Genomic DNA, 12962 nt, shown 5'->3' on the forward strand with positions numbered 1-12962 from the left:
GTGATGCTAATATCAGGGGAAAATTTTACCTTTGCTTTTCAGACCACTACATCTCCAAATAATACGCTTCAATAAATTAACTCCTGCTAGAGGAACTGTGGTAGGTGAGCCTTCGTTTTAAGAGAGGAAGAAGTCATTTCCTGTTATCTCCTAGTTGCAATAACAAGATGACAGGCTGATTCTAGGGTCCATTTCAGTTTTTCTTACAAAAAGCTATGGAACCCCCACTAAAACTGTGGAACAAAGCGGGTGTCCCCTTAGAGACAACCCCCCTCTCCTCTTCCTCTTGAGAGTATTTTCTTTCCCACTAAACTGCTAAACCTTTACTACAAAAACAGCTGTGGAACCAGAGAGAGAGAGGAGGGGAGGGTCTCACCAGACCACCAAGCAGGTGTCTTAGGGTTTGGGCATTTCTATGGGCTACCTAAGGAGTTCTTGTGAAGTAGATGTTTCTGTGAATAAGGGATAATTTTTGAGATGCATTGATATATATATATATATATATATATATATATATATATATATATGCATATATCTTCATAGACTGCCCTGCAAAAGGTGCGTACACATACGTACTCAAACCCTAAAACCAGGCAGAGTCAGTGGTGGAGACCAGAGTCAAGGCTAAAAGAATGCCCTGGGATATTGTTTGGCCTTTTAAAAAATTCACTCACGGATTACTTTTAAACAACACAAATAGGAATCTTAAGAGTCCTAGAAGAAACGTTATAAACTCCTCAATTAGTGATGTAAACTCCTCAATGATTTAAACTCATGCTATATTGTCTCATACAGTAATTTGAGTTTTCTATTTCTCCTTTTTTTTTTACTACAGTTTGAAAAAAATCAAACGATCTTGATGGTAATCTCTATTTATTGAGCACCTGCTATACCCAGGTGCTATAATTTTTACATAATTGTTAGTTATTCACCACAACAATTACATGAGGAATATTTCTTACTTCCCTTTTTTTTTTCACCTGAGACTTACATATTCCTTTCTGTGGTTCTCTTGAAAAAATAGTTCCAAAATTAATTTTCTACCAAATGCCAACTAGCACTAGCAACTCGGTCTAGTAGAGACCAGAGTGGCCCCTGTGTTAGTCAGCTTTTCCTCACTGTGACAAATAACCTGCGAAGAACAATTTAGAGAAGGAAGGTTTTATTTTGGCTCACAGTTTCAGAGGTTTAAGTCCATGGTCAAAGGCTCTAAGGCAGGAACTTCGTGGCAGAAAGGTGTGGCAGAGGAAAGCTGCTCTGCTCATAGGGAGGGAGGAAGAAGCCCCGATAAGTATAGTCCTGAGGGCTTTCCCCCAGAGACCTGCTTCCTCCAGCCACGCCCTGCCTGCCTACAGCGTGTCCTGGCCCCTCTCACTCCCTCTGGAATAGTAGGAAATGGTAGAATGCAGGGTAGAATGGTAGGTCTTAAACCTGGGACCCGACCTCCTAGTGAGCCATCAAATCAATTTAATGAGTCACATGTAGGCTCGGGAGAGCTGGCAGTACTTGCCCCTTCCCAGCTATGCCTTCAGAAGCTTCATGTTGGTTCTTTGAGCTCAGTTGGTATGGAAATCGGCCAACAACACGAGTTGAGACTTTTGTTTTACCATCTAAAGCCCTTAAACATTTACTAGCACAGGAGGGGGCAGAGTCATCAACTGCCCCACCTCCCCAGTGGAACAGAATGGAGTAGAAAGAAAACCACCAGGATCCGTGTATAATAAAGTAGTGTGAATATGAATGCATTTGTTCAGTGACGTATTTTTTTACTATACAGTCCAAAAAAAGTCCCAAAAAAGTTTCAAAGCCACTGTCTAGAGTCCCTTCTTTTTTTCTTTTAAGTAGTCTTTTTAAAAATATTTTTTTAGTTATTAATGGACTTGATTTTATTTATTTATATGTAGTGCTGAGAATCCAACCCAGTGCCTCACACATGCTAGGCAAGTTCTCTACCACTGAGCCACCACCCCAGTCTGAGTCCCTTCCTTACTCCTGCTCTTCCTCATAGTTGAAAGTTTGCTCTTTTGATCCATAGAACTGGCAGCCAGCACCCTGTGACCCACCAGTGCTGCATATCCTCTGGGAGGACCAGGCTGAACATTTCTCTGAGTAGAAGTTATTGTTCTGGAACAGATGAAATCCCTACCAATGTCAGTCTGTTCTTTAGAACTCAAAACTGTGTAAGACTCCATTCTTCAACCCCAAAGATTTTCTACAGACAGCGGGAAACAGTGATCATTAGTAGTATTAAAGCCCCAAGGTGAGACAAGGGAAAGGCAGAAATTAGATTAAAGCCCTTTGCATTCCTTGTTTACTGTGCTCCTCTCCATTACCAGAGCTCTCTGCAAACTAATCTTCTTAAGAAAGTAAAGAAGTTCTCATAAGTCATTTCCTTGGAATGATTGAGTCATTTTTTGGTAAACCTAGATATTACATATTGACCAAATATAATAGATAGGTAGATTGTGCTTCAAAACTACCATGGTAGTTAGATCACAGAATGAGATCCCAAGAACTTTGATCTAGATCAGCCTTGCAATTTTTAAATTTTCATCAAGTGTAGTTATTAAATTTCCCCATGCAAAACAGCTGTCAAACATCTTAAATGGTCTGCCCTGCCCTTAGGATAGTCCCTATCTGAATACAGTTACAAAAAGAAAACATGTTTCAGCTGGGTGCAATCCTGTTTGGGAGGCTGAGGCAAGAAAATGGGAAGTTCAAAGCCACCCTGGGTACCCTGTCTCAAAACAAAAATTTTAAAAAGGCAGGGGGTGTAGTTCAGTGGCAGAGTACTTGCCTAAGCATTCATGGGGCCTTGAGTTTAATCTCCAGCATGGGAAAAATGTATTTTAAAAAGTTGACCTCTCTGTGTTCCAGTATGTAATTTTATCATGCCCATCCACTGCTTTGTTATAATAAGAAAATGAACCAGAAAAGGGAAATGTAGGTTTTTTGTGTTTGTAAGAGTTAAATAAATATATTTTCAGAAATAAGTTATATGCATTTTTCTTAGAAGAATTAGGCTTATTGTATAAAAACTACGATAGTAGAATTCCTTAAAGTAGCATTTTATTAAAATGATCAAAACTCATTTGCAAAATAGAAAGCGAATCCTCCCCCGTAGCTGGACACTTGATCTTGGTTGGTTTTGACATCGCGTCATGAACTGCACGTGTTAGTTAGCAATCTGAAGGGGTCTCTGGAAGGACACATGCGCTGTGCTCTGCGGTGCTGCTGTGGTCAGCAGCTCTCTGCCCCAAAGCTGCATTTCAGTGTCACCCAGGGGCTGCCTTTGCTCTGAGCAAACCCCTTGCAGCTGTGCCCGGCGCCTTTGTGTCACCCGGGCAGGGTTTCGTGAAATGGATCTGATTCTCCTGCGCCTGCCCTGTTCATTCCTACATACTGGACTGGTGCCCAGGAAGGTGAGGGGCCAGCAGGTTGGCCCTCACTCCCCAGCTGTCCCTTTCTACTAATGTCACTCAAGATATAAATAAATTGCTTCATTCACTTCCTTTCTCATCAAACCAGAAGAGACTGCCCGGGCCTTCTGTGGGAAAGCTGTAGAGACAATTTTGAAAAACAAAACAAGTCTTTGCATTAACTTTAAAAATCAAGTTATTTTGTTTATGCAATATTAGGATTAAACCCAGAGCCTTGTGCATACAAGGCAAGTGCTCTACCACTGAGCTGCCTCCCTAGCCCTTTATGTTTTTTATTTTGAGACAGGGTCTCCCTAAGTTCCCTAGGGGGGCGTTGAACATGCTATCCTCCTGCCTTAACCTCCTGCCTTAACCTCCCAGGGCGCTGGGATTACAAGCATGGGCCACCATGCCCATCTAAAATTAAATTTTTAATATTATTTAATATTCACTTAAAAGGAGGGATAAAAGCCGAGTGTGGTGGCACATGCCTGTAACCCCAGACCAGGCTTAGCCGTGGGCGAGGTGCTAAGTCACCCAGTGAGACCCTGTCTCTAAATAAAATACAAAACAGGGCTGGGGATGTGCCGCAGTGGTCGAGGGCTCCTGAGTTCAGTCCCCGCTACCACAGGCAAGACAAAATCTCTCCCATGGTCCCTCCAAACTTGGAAAAAAACGACGATTCTGATCATTTTGAAGAGTCTGTCCTTTCCTCTCAGGGCGTTTGTTCTCCTTGCTGAGCGTGAAGTGTGAACCTGCTCATTCCGCACAGGTTTCCATGTTGAGGTGATTCTGAGTGCAGTTCACCTTGGAGAATGTCAATCACAGTGTCTAAAAATATGTTCATTCACTGTGGCCCTAAAACAAGCCAGGTGTCCAGAGAACAGCAGCAGGCTAGAGGAAAACGGGGTTCACAGGACTCTGAAATGGCCAAACTGGTTATAGGTATTTCATAGGTGCTGTGAGGTGTTTAAGGGTAACTCAGATTATATTTTGTTTGTCTTGCTTATTGACTTTAGAACTAAGATAATAAGATGCAACTCCATTTATTTATAAACACAACTCAGCTTATCAAGGACAGTTATATTCGTACACAGCTGACCAAAAAAGAAAGAAAAAAAATCAATTAATTTCCAGGCTAGGACTTGTAAGCAAAAAATGAAGAAAATGGGGAACTTTAGTGGCTGGTATTGAAGACCTACCGAGAGAGAGAGAGAGAGAGAGAGAGAGAGAGAGAGAGAGAGAGAGAGAGAGCGAGCGCGCACACAAGTCGACCATCATGACCTTAAAGGCCATGAGTAGCTACTTAACAAAAGTGGGAGAAAGGCTGGATTATCAGGCAAGAGAGTGGATTGAAGTGGCTCTGGGTCAGAATTACCACAGGTGTTAGGGACAACAAACAAACCCCAATGTGTGGAGTCATAGGAGACCCATCATATAAGGATGGGCCCCCAAAGGCTGGGCTGCTGTCTTCATATAAAAGTTGACCACGGCCAGGCCTGTGATCCCAGCGACCTGGGAGGCTGAGGCAGGAGGATTATGAATTCAAAGGGAGTCTCAGCAATTTAATGAGGCCCTAAACAACTTAGCAAGACCCTGTCTCAAAAGAAAACATACACTTCCATTGATTGACATATTGCCTTTCTAGTGTCTGATGTATTCTGCTGTCTGTCCTATAAAAAAAAAAAAAAAGAAAACATACAAAGGGCTGGGAATCTCGGTGGTTAAGTGCCCCTGGGTACAATCCTTGGGAAAGAAAGAGAAAGAGAGAGAGAGAATTTGAAACAGCTAGGATAGAATGAAGCCTCCTTTTCACTCCATTTTACTCCTTCAGGCACTGAAAGAAAATAGCCTGTCTTGACCTTGGTGCCTGTGGAGAAGGGGATTAGGGGAACCTCTTCTAATAATCTGTAACCACAGGCTGCCCTCACCTGGAGTATGAATTCATATTCTCTAGGTATCCTGAAAACTTCAGACTAAAAATTTAGTTTAAGGTGGTCTCAAGCTGACAGGGACCCAGGCATCTAGCAGAATCAAATCTGTATTTTATGTAGAGGAATCCTCCTTCAACCCAAACCTCAAATAATTCCCACAGGTAAAGTTCTAAGAAATGTGAGGTTATACTTTAAGATCACAAAACAGGCAAGGAAATAATACCATGAGCCAGCAGAAACGACAGATAACAGTATTGAACTTGAAAAAACTAAAATACTAAAATGCAAAATTAATTTTATCATAGAGAAATTGTAATACAAATATGAGTAAAACCAAGAGATTAAGATTATGACCATGCATATTTTAAATGAACTAAGTAACTCAGAATTTTAAAATATAATAATTATTATAGTTTAAAAATCAGTGGGTGGACCTAATTGTAAATTAGACTCAGCTGAAGAGAGATTTAATGAACTCAAAGATGTAATTAAAGAAATTATCTAGAATAGAACACAGGGGAGAAAAAAGCAGAAAACCAATTGTGAAAGCCTAATAGCTATATAATTAGAGTTCTGGAAAGAAAAGATGGGCAAGGGACAATATTTGAAAAGATAATGGCTAAAAACTTCCCAGAACTAGTGAAAGAATACATATTGCAATGAAGCACAAAAGACACATCATCCTGGAACGCAAGACAACAGAACTGATAGAGAAAGCAGGGGGATTCCCAAGGAATATGCCAATCTGATTGACCACTAATTCCTCAGTAGTAAGTAGAAAGGAAAAGCCAGGGAATGTGTAATTACCAGCCAGAACTGTACCTCAAACAGAAATACCCTTCAGGAGTGAGGATGAGATACATTTTGCAACACGTAAGGTTCAAAGGAGTTCGTCACTAGTAGGCCATCCCCAAAGCAGAGTCTGAAGAGCATATTTCATTCAGAAAAGAGTGATACCAGAGGAAAGGTCTGAGATGCAGGAGGAATTATGAGCAAAGAATGTGGAAAGATAAGGACAGTAAAATGATGATAATGTTCTCATGGATTAGAGGAAGGAGAAAGTACAAGCATCCAAATAATTCCACGTAAATCAGGGGAGGAATGATCAGAGTTAAAGTGGTCTCACTTGCTGTTGTACAATAGAGGGTCAAGATACTGATCTCAACTTTACATGGTTTATACAGCTGCCAGAATGAACAGAGTAGCTACTTAACAAAAGTGATCTATAGATTCCAGGGAGTGTTAAGTTATTTTTTATTTTTTTGAAATTTGACAGAGTGATTCTAAAATTTATTTGGAAGGAAAAAAGAATTACTCTTATACTCTTAAAGAATGGGGATGGAAGTAGGGTGCTATGTGTGACTTGCCCTAACTAAATGACAAGAATCAGAATGGCAGTTATCAAGAATACAAGTAACAATAAGTGTTGGCGAGGATGTGGGGGAAAGGCACACTCATACATTGCTGGTGGGACTGCAAATGGTTGCAACCACTCTGGTAAAAAGTGTGGAGATTCCTCAGAAAACTTGGGATGGAACCACCATTTGACCACTTATCCCACTCCTCAGCATATACCCAAAGGACTTAAAATCAACATACTACAGTGACACAGCCACATCAATGTTTATAGCAGCTCAATTCACAATAGCTAAGCCATGAAACCAACCCAGGTGCCTTCCAACAGATGAATAGATTAAAAAAATGTGGTATGTATATACAATGGAATATTACTCAACCATGAGAAAGGATGAAATTATAACTTTTGCCAGTAAATGGATTTATTAGGAGACTATCATGCTAAGTGAAATAAGCCAATCCCCAAAAAACAAAGGTCAAATGTTTTCTTTGATATGCATATGCTAACACACAACAATCCCGGAGGGGAAGAATAAAAGTTCAGTGGATTAGACAAAGGGAAATAAAGGGAAGAAGGGTGGAGAGGAATAGGAAAGATAGTAGGAAAAAATTTTAAACTATAAATAAATAGAAAATAAATAAAGTAGAGGAAAGGGAAGTACTGGGGGCTGAATTAGAGCAAATTATATTCTATGCTTGTATAATTATGTTAAATGAACTGTATATTATGTATAACTAAGTGAACTAATAAAAAATTTAAAATTTCAGAAAAGAATTATCAAGCTAAAATACTTGTATGGTATTGGCATAAAATAGAGAAATCTAAAACTAATTCCTAAATGGAAGCAATGTAAGACTAAGAGGTGTTTCAGTCAAAGGAAGAACAGACATATTTTTCAATGATTAACGTTAGGACAATTAGTAACTGTTTAGGAAAAAAATTAGATCTGTGCTTTACACTGAATATATAATCTCAGGTTGGATTAAAGATGTAAGTATGAAAAAGCAAAAATATAAATCTTTTAGAAGACATTATAATACAGAATCTTTATGACCACAATATAAAGAAAGATTTCTTAAAATTACACAAAAAGTGCAGACCGTAAAGGTAAAAATTGATAAATTCGACTTTATTAGAGTTAAGACCATCTAAGATACCACAAAGATACCGTGGATTTAGTCTGTCTCCATTAAGGCCACATTCCGAAATATTTAATAATGAATGATCTTGCATCTGCTTTGAAACTGCTCCAGAAAACAACGCAAAGAGAGAGGAAACCAGAAGGTAGAGTGTTGGACCGACGCAGTGGTGGGCACCGCCCAGAAGGCTGAGGCGGAGGACCAGGGTGGGAGGCCAGCCTAGGCAACAGGCCGGGACCCCGTAACCCTCACGGCTGGATGGGAGCAGGAAGTGTATTAAACTCTCTATTTTCTGTGTGTATAATTGAAATTGTATATTTTTTAAATGTTTTTCTTTTTTAAGTTGACCATCATAGATTTATTGCAATGCCCAGATTGTTCAGAAGTGTAAACTTTTTAAAAAATATCATTTCCTAGCCAGGCACAGTGGCACACATCTGTAATCCCAGCTACTTAGAGAGGGAGGCAAGAGGATCACAAGTTCAGGGCCAACCTGGGCAACTTGACAAGACCCAGTCTCAAAATTTTAAAAATATGTTAAAAGAGCTCAGGAAGTAGCTTGAGGGTAGAGCCCTCCTAGGTTCAATCCCCAGTACCCAAAACACACAAAAATATTGTTTTCTGAAAAGACTGTTTGTTAAATATATATCTAAAGGCAATCTGAGTAGGAATTTTCTTACAAATTAATAAATCACAAAACAATTTTTTTTAAATTAGGTGAAGACATTTGTAACACATAGAACCAAAAGATCAGTGTCTAAATATTAAGCAAAGAACTCCTGCAAGTCAAGGGATCTGAACAGACATTTATCCAAAGAAGATATGATGCCAACCAGCACATGGAAAGACTCTCAATATCGTTAGCCACTAGGGAAATGCAAATCAAAACCACAGCAGAATATACTCTTACCCACTAGAATGACTAGAATCAAAAAGAGATGATAACAAATAAAGGAGATATAAAATGGTAGTTTTGAAAAGTTGAGCATTTCTTCAGATAGTTAAACATAGAGCTACCATATGACCAAGCAATTAATTTCATTCCTAGACTTATACTCAAAAGAAATGAAAACGTGTTCAAATAAAAAATTGAACATAAATGTTTATAGCAACATAATTGATAATAGTAAGAGGTAGAAACAACCCCAATGTCCATAACTGATGAATGGATGTATAAAATGTAGCATATATACACAATGGAATATTATTCAGCCATAAAAGGGAATAGAGTATGCATGTGTATCAAAGTGTGGAGGAACTTTAAAACATTATGTGATGCAGGCATGTGATGCATGCTCAGGAGGCTGAGGATGAAGGATGACAAGTTCCAAGCAGCCTCAGCAACTTAGCAAAGTCCTGAGCAACTTAGCAAGACCCTGTCTCAAAATAAAAAAATAGAAAGGGCTGGGGATGTGGCTCAGTGGTTAAGTACCCGTGGGTTCAATCCCTGGTACCCACCCCCCCAAAAAAAACCTGGTAATCACAAATGACAAAAGATGGTAGTCACCAATGACCGTGTGTTGTGTGATTCCATTTATTTAAGATGTCCAGAGTAGGAGAATTCTACACAGACAGAAAGTCGATTAGTGGTTACCTAAGTCTGGAGCATGAGAAGTAGAGGAGTGATGGCTAAGGGATACGGGGTGTCTTTGAGGGTAATGAAAACGTTCTGAACTTGTGATAAAGGCGCGACTCTAAACATAGCAGAAGCTGTGGAATTTTACACCTTAGATGAGCACATTGTATGATATGTGAATTCTCCCAATGAAGCTGCTTTTAAAAAGCAATAATAACTCAACAGGAAAATAAACAAGGCACCTCCAGCCGTGTCACAGAGGAGACACTTGAAAAGAGGCTCGGCCTCCTTCCTAGCAGGAAAACGCCAGCTAAACACAGTGAGATGTGTAAACTCATTTGAGTCACCCACAACTGCAAACTGAGCAGGGCCTTTTCTCTACCTGTAAGGGATGCGGAGAAAGTGAGGGAAGCCCAGTCCCTGTCGCACAGTGTGGATGACCTGGCATTCCTCTCCTCTGTAAACCCAGAGCTGGCTCCAGGGGCGTGCTGGGCCATGGAGACAGAGCCACAGGAGCACTGTAGACCCAGACCACTAAGAACCCCACCAAACGTTACCGAGGGACACATGGACGTGGTGATCAAACACTGTTAAAAACAAGGGGGATCAATGTAAAATTCAGTATAGCCGGAATGGGAAAGAACAAAGAGGGTCTAGCAGGGATGCTGAGGATGCTGTGTCCCCATGTGTCCCCACCTTAAACTTGGTGGTGGGGACACATGGGGACACAGGCACGGGGGTAGAACACAGAGCATTATCTGACAGGCTGACGTTGAGGAAAGATTTTGAAAATCTCAGAACACATGGAATCATACAGTTTTCCATGCAGCTCAAAGTGCTAATGCTGACTCTGAGATTCTAGAAAAGATGAACATATTTGAGAATCCAGGGCTTTGTTTATGGATGGATTGAAACAGGGTCTCACTGTCTTGCCCAGGCTTTGGGCCTGGTGGTAAGCTCCTGTAGTTCCGGCTACTTGGGAGGCTGAGGCAGGAGGATCACTGAAACCCAGCAGTTCTAGACTAGCATGGGCAACATAATGAGGCTTAGACTCTTTTATTGGTTTGTTTGTTTTAATTGTAGGTTTATTTATTTTAGATGTAGATGGACAGTATCTTTCTTTATTTTTAGGTGGTGCTAAGAATCGAACCCAGTGCCTCACATGTGCCAGGCAAGCGCTCTACCACTGAGCCACACCTCCAGCCCCGTGGAGTCTTAAAAATAAATAGATAAGCTAAAATACAATTTTTTACGAGAGAGAAAAACACAAAACCAAGAAGACTATCAAAAAAAGCAGCAGCAGCAAAACAAATGTTTTAGGAAGGTTTCCAGCAAAAGTGGTTAAAACAAGAGTTTTGTTCTTCCAGGGGAACATTCGGGTGGCACTTCTTTAGGAAAACCATCCATTGCTGGGAAGCCGTGAGCCGCTCTCTCCCGGTCACTCAGTGGTTGGCATTCTCTTTCCAGATCCTGCTCACACTAACAGATGAACCGCGAACGCACAGAGGAAGAACCTGTCCACTGCTCCTGGGCGCGTGACTGAGGGTGAAGCATCCGCCAGTGCTGCCAAGGGTCCATGGTATTTTTTTTGCTGCCTCAGAGTCCCCAAGGCCTTCAAGCAGAAGTGGCAGTAGATGGTTGCCATCTCCAAGCGAGACACCGACTGGGACAACAGGAGAACAGAACCTCTGGGTTTGGGTGGAACTTGGCAGTGGGGACGTTCAGCTGAGGCCTTCTCTACTCATCCGAGCACACGTGTGTCTTCACCTTCCCTCACCCCCGCCCCAGCCGGCTCAGGTCTCCTCTGTCCCTTTCCTGCTGCCACACAGAGATGATATAAAAGAGGCTCTTTGGCTATTCGCATCTTGCTTCCTCTTCTTTTCCAGTATTGAGCTCTGTTTGCTTTGTTCAAGCTTAAAGCCCCAATAGCAGTACCTACCAGAACTGTTCTGCCCTTTCAGGGTCCTGGGGAAGGGAGCGCACATCACCCGTTTCCCAGAGCGTGGAGGCAGGTTGGCCCGCGCTGACATGAGCCAGGGTAAAGGCACCCTTTGGAATTACTGATTTCTAAGATTAATAAAGTAATTCTATTTTTTTTCTTTTCTTTTTTTTTATTTAATAATTCCCAACAATCAGTATTCACAATCAAGACTGAAATAGAACCAACTTTTCATTTTATTCCATTGCTGGACAATTTTTTCAATTTGTTAGAAACGGAAGCTTTCAAGAACTGTGTTTCAGCAGATGATGGATCAGGCTGTTCCCCCAGGGCAGCACCTGGGAAGCCCTGTGTACAGATTCTCCACAGCCAGGCTGCAGCTGGAGGCTGGCCCCTGTGGTCCTCTAGTGGCATGTGACTCTGTCCCGTTGCCCTTCACCTCCCTCAAAGTTCATGTGGACAGAGCAGCTCTGCCTGGACCACGCGGCACTTGGCCCTCTGCTGTCCTTCCCTAGGTCCTCACTCTGGCTTCTGCTGGAGAAAAGGCTGAGAGCCAGGCCACAGGCTTGACCTAGCTGTCCTGGAGAGTCACTCAGGGAGAATCCAGTATCTGGGCCTTCTACAGCAAGGTCCTATAAGCTCAGCATTGGAATCCAAAGAGAAAGCGACATACAGAGATTAAAAGGGGCTTTACTGCCTCCCCAGAGACTGAAAAAAAAAGGTTTGGGCACATAGAAGCACTGTGCCTGTGCAGATTGAGGTCTCATTCCATGTTCCCAGGACTCCTGGATCCTGGTTTGAGAACCATCATAACTCTGTTCACTGGTTTGGGAGTTGGTTAAGAGACAAATTAGAATTCCTCCCTCCATAATCTCCTGCTGATATCTAGAGTTGGGAAATAAGGGATTTGGAGAAACTCACCAAATGAATCTTGTGGAAAGGGGTAAGAGGATATGAGTCTAATAAAAGAACTTTGAAAGCAACTGTAATGCTGGGAATTGGCTACATAACTAATCAGACTTAAATGTTCAAGTTAAAATCTTTCTTCATTCGCTGTGTGTTGACCAGGTGCTAAGACCAGATTCCTGACCTCCCTTCCTGTACCCATGTCCTCTCATTTTTATTGGTAACAAACCAGATTATTCAAGCCTTCTTCCAATAGAGGTATCTGTGTGTGTGTGTGTGTGTGTGTGTGTGTGTGTGTGGTGGTGGTGGTGGTGGTGGTGCTGGGGATTGAACCCAGGGCCTTGTGCTTGCAAGGCAAGCACTCTACCAACTGAGCTATATCCCCAATCCTAGGTATCATTTTCAATGTCACTGTACCCTTCCCCAAAACTAGCATGTATCTTTGGAGACATTGATTCCAGTGTCTGTAGTGCCTGTAAGTGATAATGGAAAGGGGAGGCTGGACACTAGACTCTGCTCATATCCCTATCAGCTGCTTAATGGAGGAGTAGCTTTCTGACAAAGAATATTTGGGCTGGGTGCAGTGGTGCTCTCCTATAATCCCAGCTCCTTGGGAAGCTGAAGCAGGAGGATCTCAACAACTTAGCAAGACCCTGTATTAAAATAAAAAGGGCCAGGGATATAATTCAGTG

At 41.6% G+C, this 12962-nt stretch overlaps 1 protein-coding gene and 1 non-coding gene across 22 annotated transcripts in view; one reads left to right on the plus strand and one right to left on the minus strand.

The window, feature by feature from the left end:
- Window positions 1-12347, plus strand: part of Ttll5 (tubulin tyrosine ligase like 5) — a 260216-nt gene extending 247869 nt beyond the window's left edge. For 20 of the 21 annotated variants that reach the window (XM_040276119.2, XM_040276121.2, XM_013356849.3 and 17 more), the window contains one exon: window positions 10893-12347. Coding sequence is in view for 4 of the 21 variants with exons in the window: in XM_021723798.3 (XP_021579473.1) it covers window positions 10893-10964 (72 nt within the window). In the remaining 17 variants the exon portion in view is untranslated. The remainder of the gene's footprint in view (window positions 1-10892) is intronic. The other variant, XR_005729960.2, reaches the window with a different exon arrangement.
- A 235-nt stretch (window positions 12348-12582) lies between these two features.
- On the minus strand, window positions 12583-12655 carry Trnaa-ugc (transfer RNA alanine (anticodon UGC)). The gene has a single exon. It is a non-coding gene; the product is annotated as a tRNA-Ala (tRNA).
- Between the last annotated feature and the right edge of the window lie 307 nt (window positions 12656-12962).

This window comes from Ictidomys tridecemlineatus, chromosome 5 (genome assembly GCF_052094955.1).
Source record: "Ictidomys tridecemlineatus isolate mIctTri1 chromosome 5, mIctTri1.hap1, whole genome shotgun sequence".
NCBI lineage: Eukaryota > Metazoa > Chordata > Mammalia > Rodentia > Sciuridae > Ictidomys > Ictidomys tridecemlineatus.